Source organism: Carcharhinus amblyrhynchos, unplaced genomic scaffold (genome assembly GCF_965287045.1).
Source record: "Carcharhinus amblyrhynchos unplaced genomic scaffold, sCarAmb.v2.hapA scaffold_37, whole genome shotgun sequence".
NCBI classification, from domain to species: Eukaryota; Metazoa; Chordata; class Chondrichthyes; order Carcharhiniformes; family Carcharhinidae; genus Carcharhinus; species Carcharhinus amblyrhynchos.
The window spans coordinates 10718085-10730892 of record NW_027649778.1 but is presented as its reverse complement, the minus strand read 5'-3'; the positions used below and the strand labels follow the sequence as shown (position 1 = coordinate 10730892).

At 45.8% G+C, this 12808-nt stretch overlaps 1 protein-coding gene across 1 annotated transcript in view; it reads right to left on the bottom strand.

Moving 5' to 3' along the window:
* LOC145362273 (heterogeneous nuclear ribonucleoprotein U-like protein 1) overlaps positions 1 to 12808 on the bottom strand; it is a 65371-nt gene that overhangs the window by 2710 nt on the left and 49853 nt on the right. The window contains exons 11-14 of the mRNA XM_080218359.1: positions 9251 to 9419; positions 8461 to 8703; positions 6371 to 6507; positions 3401 to 3637 (exon numbers count right to left, since the gene is read on the bottom strand). Of these exons, the coding sequence (XP_080074485.1) occupies positions 3401 to 3637; positions 6371 to 6507; positions 8461 to 8703; positions 9251 to 9419 (786 nt within the window). The remainder of the gene's footprint in view (positions 1 to 3400; positions 3638 to 6370; positions 6508 to 8460; positions 8704 to 9250; positions 9420 to 12808) is intronic.

The window sequence follows — 12808 nt, the reverse complement described above, 5'->3', positions numbered from 1 at the left end:
GCGGCACGGTGGCACAGTAGTTAGCACTGCCGCCTCACAGCCACGTTCAAGTCCTGCCTCGGGTCACTGTCTGTGTGGAGTTTGCACGTTCTTCCTGTGTTTTTATGTGAGTTTCCTCTGGGTGCTCCAGTTTCCTCCCACAGTCCGAAAGATGTGCGAGTTAGGTTGATTGGCCATGCTAAGAAATTGCCCCTTAGTGTCCAGGGATGCGTAGGTTAGAAGGATTAGTGGGTATAATATGTAGAGGATATGGGAGTAGGGCCTGGGTGGAATTGTGGTCGGTGCAGACTCGATGGGCCGAAGAGCCTCTTTCTGCACTGTAGGGTTTTATGATTCTATGATTCTCCCACAGTCCGAAAAGATGTGTGGGTTAGGGGGACTGGCCATGCTAAATTGGCCCTTAGTGTCAGCAGGATAGATGGGATTACGGGGTTAGGGGCTGGGTGGGATTGTTGACAGTGCAGGCTCAATGAGCCCAATTGCCTCCTTCTGCACTGTAGGGATTCTGAGTTTCTCCATCCATACAAAGCAAAAACTTGGAAAACAATAAGACTGCAGGTAATTGCCTCAACACATTCATTCCAACATCAGTGTCACATTTAAAGCAGGCACGTTCAAAAGAAATGGTCACTTCTGCCATTCCAGAGGCTGCAATAAAAAGCATCACTTTGAACAGTCCTCCCCCTCCACCTGTGCGTAAATACAGTCAAATCTTCCTCATCCAGAGATCAGATAATTAAAGGTTCTCCACTGTGAGATCAGTGAACTTAGTTCAGCTAAACCAGGAAGGAGGGAGACCAGACAGAGTTGGAGTAGGTGGCAGCTTCATAAGAACATAAGAAATAGGAGGAGTAGGCCATCCAGCCCTTCGAGCCTGCCTTCCTTACCCATGAACTAGTCGGGTTTTCAAAACATGCATTTGGTCATTTTCTTTCATCCTTTCTGACATTAGCCCGCAAAGTACCAGGTTTATTAAACTTAAATTCTACGGTTACCTCGATTCTCATTATTGGAGGATGTTGGGGCTTTGAATGCAATTACAGATTCCCTGCAATGCAGGAGGAGGCTATTCAGTCCATCAAGGCAGCACCAACCATCAACACACCCAGGCCCCACCCCACGTATTTACCCTCTAATCCCCCTGACACTAACGGGCAATTTAGCATGGTTAATCCACCTAACCTGCACATCTTTGGACACTAAGGGGCAATTTATCATGGCCAATCCCCCTAACCTGCACATCTTTGGACTGTAGGAGAGAAAACCAGAGCACCTGGAGGGAACCTACACTGACACAGAGAGAACGCGCAAACTCCACACAGACAGCGATGCGAGGCTGGAATTGAACCCTAGTCCTATGAGGCAGCAGTGCCACCCATAATTGGGGGGTGAGGTATTGAACAGAACATAGAACACAACAGCACAAACAGGCCCTTCGGCCCACAAGTTGCGCCGATCACATCTATACCTACCAAGCCATAGAACTATCTGTACTCATCCAGAAGTCTTTTAAAAGACCCCAGTGAGTTCGCCTCTATCACCACCGACGGCAGCCAATTCCACTCACTCACCACCCTCTGAGTGAAAAACTTACCCCTAACATCTCCTCTGTACTTGCTTCCCTGCACCTTAAATCTGTGTCCTCTCGTAGCGACCATTTCAGCCCTGGGAAATAGCCTCCGAGAATCCACCCGACATTTCAACATTTTAAAAACCTCTATCAGGTCGCCTCTCAACCTTCCTCTCTCCAGGGAGAAGAGACCTAGCTCCCTCAGCCTATCCTCATAAGGCATGCCTCTCGATCCAGGCAACATCCTTGTAAATCTCCTCTGCACCCTCTCAATAGCTTCCACATCCTTCCTGTAGTGAGGTGACCAGAACTGCGCACAGTACTCCAAGTGGGGTCTGACAAGGGTCTTATAAAGTTGCAGCATTACCTCCCGACTCCTAAACTCAATCCCTCGATTAATGAAGGCCAGTACACCATATGCCTTCTTGACCACATCCTCCACCTGCGAGGTTGATTTAAGGGTCCTATGGAACCGGACCCCAAGATCCTTCTGCTCTTCAACCCAGCTAAGAGTCCCACCCTTGGTATTGTACTCCTTCATCCCACTGGTCCTGCCAAAATGGACCACTACACATTTATCCGCGTTGAAGTCCATCTGCCACTTCTCTGCCCAGACTTGCATCCTATCTATGTCACGCTGCAACTTCTGACATCCCTCCAGACTATCCACAACACCACCAATCTTCGTATCGTCGGCGAACTTACTAACCCATCCCTCCACTTCCTCATCCAGGCCATTTGTGAAAATGACAAACAGCAAGGGTCCTAGAACAGATCCCTGGGGCACTCCACTGGTGACCGACCTCCATGCTTAAAAAGACCCATCCACAACCACTCTCTGCCTTCTGCAGGCAAGCCAGTTCTGGATCCACAAGGCCAAAGCCCCTTGGATACCTTGCCCTCTTGCCTTCTCAAGAAGTCTTGCATGGGGGACCTTATCAAACGCCTTGCTGAAGTCCATGTAAACCACGTCCACCGCTCTTCCTTCATCAATGTGTTCAGTCACATTTTCAAAGAACTCAACTAGGCTCGTAAGGCACGACCTGCCCTTGACAAAGCCATGCTAACTATTTATGATCATTCTGAACTTCTCTAAATACTCATAAATCTTGTCCCTCAGAATCCTCTCCATCAACTTACCAACCACTGAGGTCAGACTCACCAGTCAGTAATTTCCCGGGCTATCCCTGTTCCCTTTCTTGAAAATAGGAACCACATCCGCAATCCTCCAATCCTCCAGAACCTCTCCCGTGTCCATCAACAATGCAAAGATCATCGCCAGGGGTTCTGCAATCACTTCCCTCACCTCACAGTAACCTGGGGTACATCCCATCCGGTCCCGGCGACTTATCTATCTTGATAGAATTTAAAAATTCCAACACATCCTCTTTCTTAACATCCATGTACTCAAATATTTTCAGTCTGCCACAAACCTGTAGTACAACCTCCCAGATCACTTTCCACCGTCAATACCGAGGCCAAGTACTCATTAAGTACCTCTGCCATTTCTTCCAGTTCCACACAGACTTTTCCCCCTTCACCTTTTATAGGTCCTATCCCTTCTCTTCTCATCCTTTTACTCTTCACATTTTTTTGAACGCCTTGGGATTCTCCTTAATCTTACCCACCAAGGCCTTCTCATGACCCCTTCTGGCTCTCCTAATTTCCTTTTTAAGCTCCTTTCTACAAGCCTTATACTCCTCTAGATCCTTAACATCTCCTAGCTCTCTGAACCTTTTGTACGCCTTTCAGTGCACTAGCATAAAGTACCGGATGCTAAGAGTGCATTTGGACATGCATTCTGACAATCCAAGCCTGTTAAACATTCACCTGCTGGTATTGGTTAGGGTATTGCTGGCTGTAAGGTTGTGTTGCAGTCTGGGGCTGAGTATAGCCTTGGCTGTAGTTCCCATAGCTGCTATAGTTGCTGTAGCTGTAACTTGGGTTGTATGTTTGATTGTAGCTCTGACTGTAACTCGGCGCGTACGTTGTTGGTGTCGTCGTTGGTGCTGGTGCCGGTGCAGGAGCCGGAACAGGAGCCGGAGCCGGTGCTGCTACTGCTGGTGGCTAAAACAGAAGTGCAACATGGCAAGATCGTTACAGATTTGGAGGTGAAAACTCAGCATGACAAACAGCCTGCAGTCTTCCTTACGCAAATGCTCTGAAACCAATGCAGCAAGTCCACTAAAGCGAGCACAGGTGGGCAGCTGAAAAACTTCAGCACAAGTTCCGAGTGTGCCAACAAGCAGCTAGACAAACTGAGGAAGCTGAAAATTCAGTAAAGAATGCAGCGTAAACTTGACTCAGTGGTCACTCATTCAGCGCAAAATTACAGGTCACAAATTTGACTGACTGACTCCTGGTACACACAGACTATGCTGCCACTTCCTGGCAGGGGGGCCTGCACTGCGGGAGATGCTTTCTTTCAGATAATAAAGGCATCTCAAAAATATTAGACTGATGTCCCTGGTGCTATCCGAACAGTAGGGATAGAATTCTGGCCATCATTTATCCTTCAAAATGTGCCAAGAAAAGTTATCTGGTCACACAGAAATCGGAGAGGACCATTCATTACAATCATCGAAGTCAGTAATCTTTTCCTCCTTTCTCTCCCATATCCTTTGATCCCTTTAGCTATATCTAACACCTTCTTGAAAGTATTCAGTGTTTTGGCTTTGACTGCTTTCTGTGGTAGTGAATTCCACAGGCTCACCAATCTCTAGGGTTAAGAAATTTTTCCTCATCTCTGTCCTAAATGGTTTATCTTTTATCCTTAGACTGTGACCCCTGGTTCCGGGCTCTCCCAGTCATCAGGAACATCCTTCCAGCACCCACCCTGTTTAGTCTTGTTCAAATTTGATAGGTTTCTATGAGATCCCCCACTCATTCTTCTGAGCTCCACCAAATATAATCCTAATTGACTCAATCTTTCCTCATACACCAGTCCTGCCACCCCAGGAATCAGTTGGGTAAACCTTCTCCAAGCTCCCTCCAGAGAAAGAACACCCTTCCTCAGATAAGGAGATCAAATTGCACACAATATTCCAGGTATGGTCTCACAAAGGCCCTATATAACTGCATTAAGGCACCTCTGCTCCTGTACTCAAATCCTCTCGCACGAAGGCCAACATACCACTAGTCTTCTTCTTCGCCTGCTGCACCTGCATGCTTATTTTCAGTGACTGGTGCACAAGGACACTCAGTTCTCATTGAATATTATCCCCTCTCAATCTATCAAATAATAATTTGCCTTCCTATTATTGCTACCAAAGTGGATAACCTCATATTTATCCACATTATATTGCATCTGCCAAGCATGTGCCCACTCACTCAGCTTGCCAAATCACGCTGAAGCATCTCTGTAGCCTCCTCACAGCTCACCCTCCCACCCAGCTTTGTATCAACGGAAATATGGAGATAATACATTTAGTTCCCACCTCCAAATCATTAATATATAACGTGAACAGTTGGAGTCCTAGCACAGATCCCAGCATTACCTGATTAGTCACTGCCTGCCAATCGGAAAAAGACCCATTTATTCCAACCCTTTGCTGCCTGCTAACCAGCTTTCTATCCACCTCAAGACACTACCCGCAATCCTATGTGCTTCAACTTCACATAGTAATCTGCTATATGAGACTTTCTGAAAGTCAAAATAAATCACATCCAATGGTTCTCCCTGGTCTATTCTACTAGTTACATCCTCAAAGAATTCTAGTAGATTTGTCAAGCATGATTTCCCTTTCGTAAATCCATGCTGACTTTGTCTGATTGTATCCAAATGCGGAGCTATGAAATCCTTGATAATGGACTCCAGCAACTTCTCAATTATTGACGTTCGGCTCACTGGTCGATATTCCCTGTTTTCTCTACCTCTCTTTTTGAATAGCGGGCTTAACATTGGAATAGTTCCTACAGATTGGAACATAGCTAAAGTCCAAAGAATTTTGGAAAATGACCACCAATGGATCTACTGTTTCTTGGGCCACTTCGTTAAGTACTCTGGGATGAAGATTATCAGGCCCTGGAGATTTATCTACCTTCAATCCCATCGATTTCCCCAAAACCATTTCTCTACTAGTACTAAGTGCCTTCATATCCTTCCTAAAACTTGTGTTTCTCAGAAGTTCCAGTACATTATATGCCTTCCCTTGTGAAGACAGTCAAAATATGAATTTAGTTCCTCAACCATTTCTTTGTTCCCCATTATGAATTTTCCCTTGTTTCTGACTGCAAGGGGCCTACATTCGATTTTGTCAATTTTTTTCTTTTTACGTAAGTATAGAAACTTTTACAGTCAATTCTTATGTTTCCACTAGCTTACGTTCATACTCTATTTTCCCCTTCTTGATCAATCCCTTGGTCCATCTTTGCTGAATTTTAAACTGCTCCCAATCCTCAGGTCTACTGCTTTTTCTTGTTAGTTTGCATGCACGATTTGCCTTTTGTAAATCTATGCTGTCTCTGTCCTATCCAGCCACTGTTTTCCAGGTGTTCTGCTATTTCATAAATGCCTTGAGCATTTTCCCCATTTTCCCTAAAGGGACATTAGCATGTGGGATTTTGCATCCGACTAACTGATAGTGATTACAGTTGTAACAAAACTGACCATAAAACACTCCATAAGATACTTTGGGACATCCTTGCGGACGTGGAAGGCTCTAAATAAACACAAGCTCTTTCTTTCTTGCACGAGGAATGTAAATCCTATAAAAGTGGTCGCTTGTTCCCACTTTATATCCAATAAAACCTTTCCAGCTGTACCTCTCCTCCCGCCTATTATTTATCAAATGCTGTTACCTGGCTCTGGTTGTAGCTGGTTTTGTTGTAGGTGGGCGTACGGTTCGAGTTATAGGGCTGGGTGCGATTGTAAGTACCACGGTTGTTGGTGTTGCTGTTGGTCCAACGGTTCTGCGTGTTACCACCACGATTAAAGCCTGCATTTAAAAATGGACAGATTTTATGCTTAGCTACATGGGTGCTGCATTGATACTGGGCCATGATGTGGAGATGCCAGTGTTGGACTGAGGTACACATAGTAATAAGTCTCACAACATCAGGTTAAAGGCCAAGAGGTTTACTTGGCAGCAAATAAATTTGTGCTGCCAAATAAACCTGTTGGATTTTAACCTGGTGTTGTGAGACTTCTTATTGATACCAGGCAACCGGCCGAAAATTCCTAGCAACAAGTGAACATAAGAACAAAAGGTAGGCCATTCAGCCCTTCAGGTCTATTCCACCATTCAATGTCTTTTCTGTCTCTTCACTCCATCCGCTGTTTTGGCTCCATAAACATCAGTGCCCTTGCCTACCAAAAATCAGTTTCATAGAATTATAGTATCCCTACAGCGGAGGAGCCAGTTGGCCCATCGAACCTGCACCCACCACAATCCCACCCAGACTCTATCCCCGTAACCCCAAGTATTTACGCTGCTAGTTCTCCTGACACTACGGGCCAATTTAGCAAGGCCAATCCACCTAACCTGCACATCTTTGGAGAGTGAGAGGAAACCAGAGCACCCGGAGGGAACCCACGCAGACACGGGAGAACAGCAAACTCTACACAGACAGACAGCTAGCCGAGGATGTGCGTTCAATTCTGACCCAGGAGCTGTGAGGCAACAATGCTAACCACTGTGCTGCCCTTAAGTTTAAGCCTTAAAATTTTAAATTAAGCCATTCCAGGTTTCTACCAGCCTATCAGTGGAATCTTAGGGCACCCCTAGGAACGGGATGGCAGGGAACTCTGTAAAATTAGGTGCCAAGCCAGCGGTGCTGTCCTTGATGCCTTCCCACCCCTTCTGCAATTTTGCCAGCACCAAGGGAAGCTGGAATTGCCCAAATGGTGACCAATTAAAAGCCACATAAGGGTTCCTCCCAGTGTCATGGGAATTTTCCACTGCTGGAGCACCTACATCTGGTCACCAGTACATGAGGTGGTCAGGCTGGTAAGGGTCAACTTCCTGATGGGCAACCTACCCATTTCCACCCATCCCTATACAAGGTGCGGAAACCACCTCTCCCCCCCACCCTCTCCAAACCAGCTTCCCTCCCCGACCCTTTCCAACAATATCTTCCGTTCCCCTCAGTGAGCCCAGCATATCTTGGGCAAGACCCCAAACTCACTTCATATCCTGGTTACAACGCTCTACGCTGTCCACTCTACCTGGCTGCAGGTGTAGCCACTGCTTCTGGTGGCATAGCTGGGCTAAGAGAGCTACAGGCAAACCACCCCCAACCTCCACCACCACCAAAACAAGCAATGGCCCCCACTCTCTGATGGAGGACTGTCATTTGGCGAGCGGTAGACACCCCACATGTTAATTAACAGCCCGAAGGTCAACAAACAGATGCAGGGCCAACCAGTGGCACGGTGACGCAGTGGTTAGCATTGCTGCCTCACAGTGCCAGAGACCCAGATTCAATTCCCGGCTTGGGTCACAATCTATGCGGAGTCTGTGTGGGTTTCCTCCAGGTGCTCTGGTTTCCTCCCACAGTCTGAAAGACGTGCTGGTTAGGTGCTAAGTTCTCCCTCAATGCCCAAACAGGCGCTGGAGTGTGGCGACTAGGGGATTTTCAACGTAAGCCTACTTGTGACACTAATAAGTAAACTTAAAACTTTAAGCCAGGCTGAAGCGGGCTCGCCCCCGACTTTTTACACGGGGGGGGAGGTCGTTGGGGTGCCTACCTACCTACATACCCTACCCTCCCCCCATCGTAAGATTCAGCCCTACGTGTAAGGCCACCCTGAGTGGCTCATCCCGAATTTTAAGGTTACATTCAAATGTAATTTCATCAATAACAATGATATTGGGCCATGAATAACTAAAAGAGGTTGTTTTAAAAGCTGGATAAACCTGAGGCTTCGCTTGGTGGCCCCAGCCACTAACCTGGGCGGAATCCACCGCGGGTGAACCCACGCGCCGCCTGCCCGCCGCGGCTGTCAAATCGGTTGAAGTTGCCGCGGCCCCGGAAACCGCCGGGTCGGTTGTCGAAGCGCTTGTCCGGGGGAGGGCCGGCCTTCCTTCCTTCCTCGTTGTACTCTTGCACCAGCTTCAGCGACTCCTCCTTCTGCAGCTCAACGTAGGTCACGTCGTCCAGGAACTCGTCGGCCTCGGGCAGGGTGAAGTTCGCTGGGAGCCACAAAACAACAAGAAAGGAGGGAAGGAAGACGTGGTGGGTGGGCGGGTGGGGTGGGGGGGGTGGGTGGAGAGAAAAAGGGGAGACAAGTCAATGGGCACTCTTGGAATTGGCAAAAATAAAGATCGAACCACCACAGGATGGATCTTTGCGCCAGTGGCCCAACGCCACTCATCACTGGGAGAAAGTAGGGTGCAAGGAAAATAAAATAAAAAATTTATAAAGATACCGCGATCCAGAGAAAACTGCCGCTGAATTTCCAGGCGGATCGCTTGACATTGTGTAACTGGTTACCGTCAACGCACTTATGGACACCACATAAATCAGAGAATCTGGTGATGGCCATAACATTCTTGGTGTACTAACCTGGGGTTTATAGTGTGTACGTCTGGTAAGAGGGAAGAGACGGTGAAATGGGTTTGATGCGGGGACACAATAACAAAGGATGAAGGAGGGAAGAGATCTTTCTGACTGTGCTTTTTTTTCCCTCTCTTCCGACTTTTTTTTTGTTAACAGGATTGTGTGTTTCCAGTTTCCTACCTTTCATTTCTAAAACTGCATGATCAGGAACATCCTTTCCTTCCTCATCAGTGCGCTTTATTGTTCGTTGTTTTAAATCGGCATCCGTGGGACAAATTACAATAGCCTTGCGTTGAAACCCTTCAAAAGGACGCATTTTTCGTCTCTGTGCTGATCCATAAACATTTGTCTAGCAATGGTGACAAAGAAGAGGCAAAATTGTTCATTATTTGTTGCTTGGTTTGCAGACATTGAGGCCTGTAAACGATGAAATAAACAGTTTTTCCCCCTCGTAGCTCAAGTGTCCTGGCAGGGTGGGCAATCCCCTCCCTCCCCCATTCCCTTGCAGCAGAAAAACTTACCCGCAGGGTTCAGAATCTCCTGACTGGACGTTTTTGAAGTGTTGGATAAACCTGACAGGAACTTGCAAAGATTCAGGAAAATCTTGTGTTGCTCCATAATTTAGACAAACCAAACCAACAGTCTAATCCATCTCAATTTAGGTGTCTGATGTTCTCCGCTTCTTAGGGTATGTAGGCCTTTCTCCCGCCCCATCCCTACTGCCATAAGAGCAGAATTAGGCCACTCGGCCCATCGAGTCTGCTCTGTCATTCAATCACGGCTGATTTTTTTCTCATCCCCATTCTCCTGCCTTTTCCCCCTAAGCCCTGAAGCCCTCATTAGTCAGGAACCTATTTATCTATTTGAAGGCTCCAAGCCTTCAAACAGTAATCAGTGAAGCATTAATAAAACAAACCCAACTACCTGTCGGCTAAGTAGACAATGCTAGTCCAAACAATTCCAGCCTGAAAACTGGCAACTTCAACCAATTAAGAATTTAGTGCACAGAAAAAGGTAGTCTATGTCTTAAGTTTAGAAGTCAACAAATCACACTGATTAATAAATTACACCACAATATTTCTTTTCATTAATTCACTAATTGCATTAAATGCTCCTTTACTCCCTGCAAAAGTTAACTATTAAAAGCAGCAATCGTGAATTTGACAAATATGGCTGCGATTACTGTAGAAAGTGCATGTTTTTGAAATTATCTATAAAATGACTTCACGCCACAAGTGCCAGACAGAATGGGAATTATTTGGGAATATGCCCAAGCCTCTCGGTCATGCCCACAGACCTCCGTACTGTAAGTGACTGACTGATGTTACGTATTTAATTTGTATTATGTAAATGTCCACCACTCCATGCATCCTAGTAAAGAAATAATCCCCATTTTATTGAGCGACTCTGCTACAGTTTCAGTCATGAGTCTAGTTTGGTGTCGTGCATTCAGGCTCGTGTTTAAATATCTTAGTTATTTTAAGTTTCTTTCTGTCTTTAATCCACTGGCTGACAGTGATGTCACCGATGACTGTTTTTAATTCAGGCTATTTTTGCATATGCAGAGAGCAGCACACAAACATTTCTGGAATTACTTTGGGTCTGTTTAGTGCCTCAATGGGACAGTTTGTTCCATGACCCTCCTATTCTGATGGTACCTCCACTACTGGCAGTAGAAAATATATTTCCTTTCAGTCTTGAGGCTCTGGTTGATAACTTAAAATCTGAGTCTGTCTGCCGAAGATCACTAGATCCCAGGGCAGGGGAAAATATTGGCAGGAATGGCATCATGAGGGACAGGCTTTGACATCAAGGGTTGGGAGGTGGCTCTCATTCCTCCTCCTTCCCCTCCCTCCCCTCACAAACCTTTGAGTCCCTCGATCAAGCATTGGGTGCATTTGAACGAGGGATTTCCCAAACTCGCCACAGAGGATGGCACAAGATTCTGCCACACATCTAACAGTGAAGAAAATCAGTAGCAAAGGATTTGTTGCCTCTGGCTGCATGGAAACCACCATCCTCCCACTAGCATAGGAAGAGTAATGCCAGATGAGCTTCTAACTTTTGGCAAACAGGGTCTCACTAGACAGAACAGCAGTTGATGGTTACAGTCATTACAGCAATACTTATTTAAAATACAGTTCATTTAAAAGAGTTGTACATCCCTTGCATTGTATTTCGTTGTTTTATTCAATAATCCTCTACCTCTTTCTGTAAATCCTTATTGGATTACATCCCTTTAACACTTGACTGTTCTTCCTGAATCTGCCTCATCATTTTTATTCCATTTACTCTCTCCTAGCTCAACATCAATTCTCAAATCCAATCTGATTTCCCACACTCAGTGACTAGGCTGGTGTGTCACAAGCATGTTGTAAAATAAATCACACGCACACACAAATGAATTGAGGTGTTTGAGACAAATGCATAGGCATAAACTGAATACAACATCCAATAAGTCTGAATTCGTGCTTTGAACTATGGATATGTTACAGCTCTGACACAATGTTATCACAGCTGGTAGCATATTCTGGTACATACAACAAGATTTCCACAACTCACAATGGAGCAATCTGCTACACACTTGTGGGCTACAAGTCCCTTTAGTGAGGACTCATCCCGGTAAATCTACACATAGCTTTCAGACCCGAGCTGCAATGCGGCATTCAAAATTGCACAGTTCTCCAACTGTGCCCTAACCATTGCTGGACACATCGTTATCACGGTCTCTTCGCTCAAGCTCTCCCCTGCTATTTGTAAAACAATAAGTGCTAACAACATTTATTTCAATTGTAGTTGTTATCAACAGCATTCGCTTTCAAGGAATTATGTACTCACTGCTTGCTTTACATCCAAACAACATAATTCAGTGTCAGTATGTTGTGTGCTCCCATTCTGTGTTTTCTTTCCCAAAATGACCCATCCTACCTTACACTATAGATCACCCTCCTGTCCACACCAACCTCAAGCCTCTGACAGTCCTTGTAGCAAACCTCCTAGTTTTGTGTCATCAGCAAAGTATTACTGTACTCCTTATGCCCAAGTCCAAATTGTCCATCCGAATGGAGAACTAATCCTGTGGTACATCACTGTCACCTTACTAGCGAGAGCCATCAAGTCTAACCCTTCATTTCATCCCCATTTTTCAACTTTCCATTAGGCTCCTCTTATACCAAAGAACCAATTTTGTTAGGCACACTGCCTGTGAAGCAGTCAGTCACTGTAGCAGAGGAAGCTGTTCTTTACATCAAACCCATGCCAACCCAATACAGAGCAATCCAAACAGCCCCATTTCTCCCAATCTATCCCCGGAGCTTTGCATGTTCATTTCCCTCAAGTGCCCAACCAAATTCTTTTACAAATCAATCACCAGCTTTGCTTCCATCGCCCACCTTCACAGTGAGTTCCAGGGTCATTGCCACTCGCTGTGTAAAAACGTTCTCCCTCACAGCCTCCCTGCACCTCTTGGCCAAAAGTTTAAGTTCATGTTCCCACATCCTCGTATAAGGGAAGAGCTTCTCTCTGTCTGCTTTATCTAAATCTGTCATAACCTTGCACACCTTTTGTCAAATGAACTCTCAATCTCCTTTGCTCTATTCAATGGTTTTCACAATCCCTCCACACTACATCTACTGCATTCTCGCTTATCCGAGCAGTCTTCAAGTTCTAATACATTTGTGAAATGCATCTCATCTTTAGCAGCTGCACGGTCCAATGCCCCCAAACATTACTAAATGT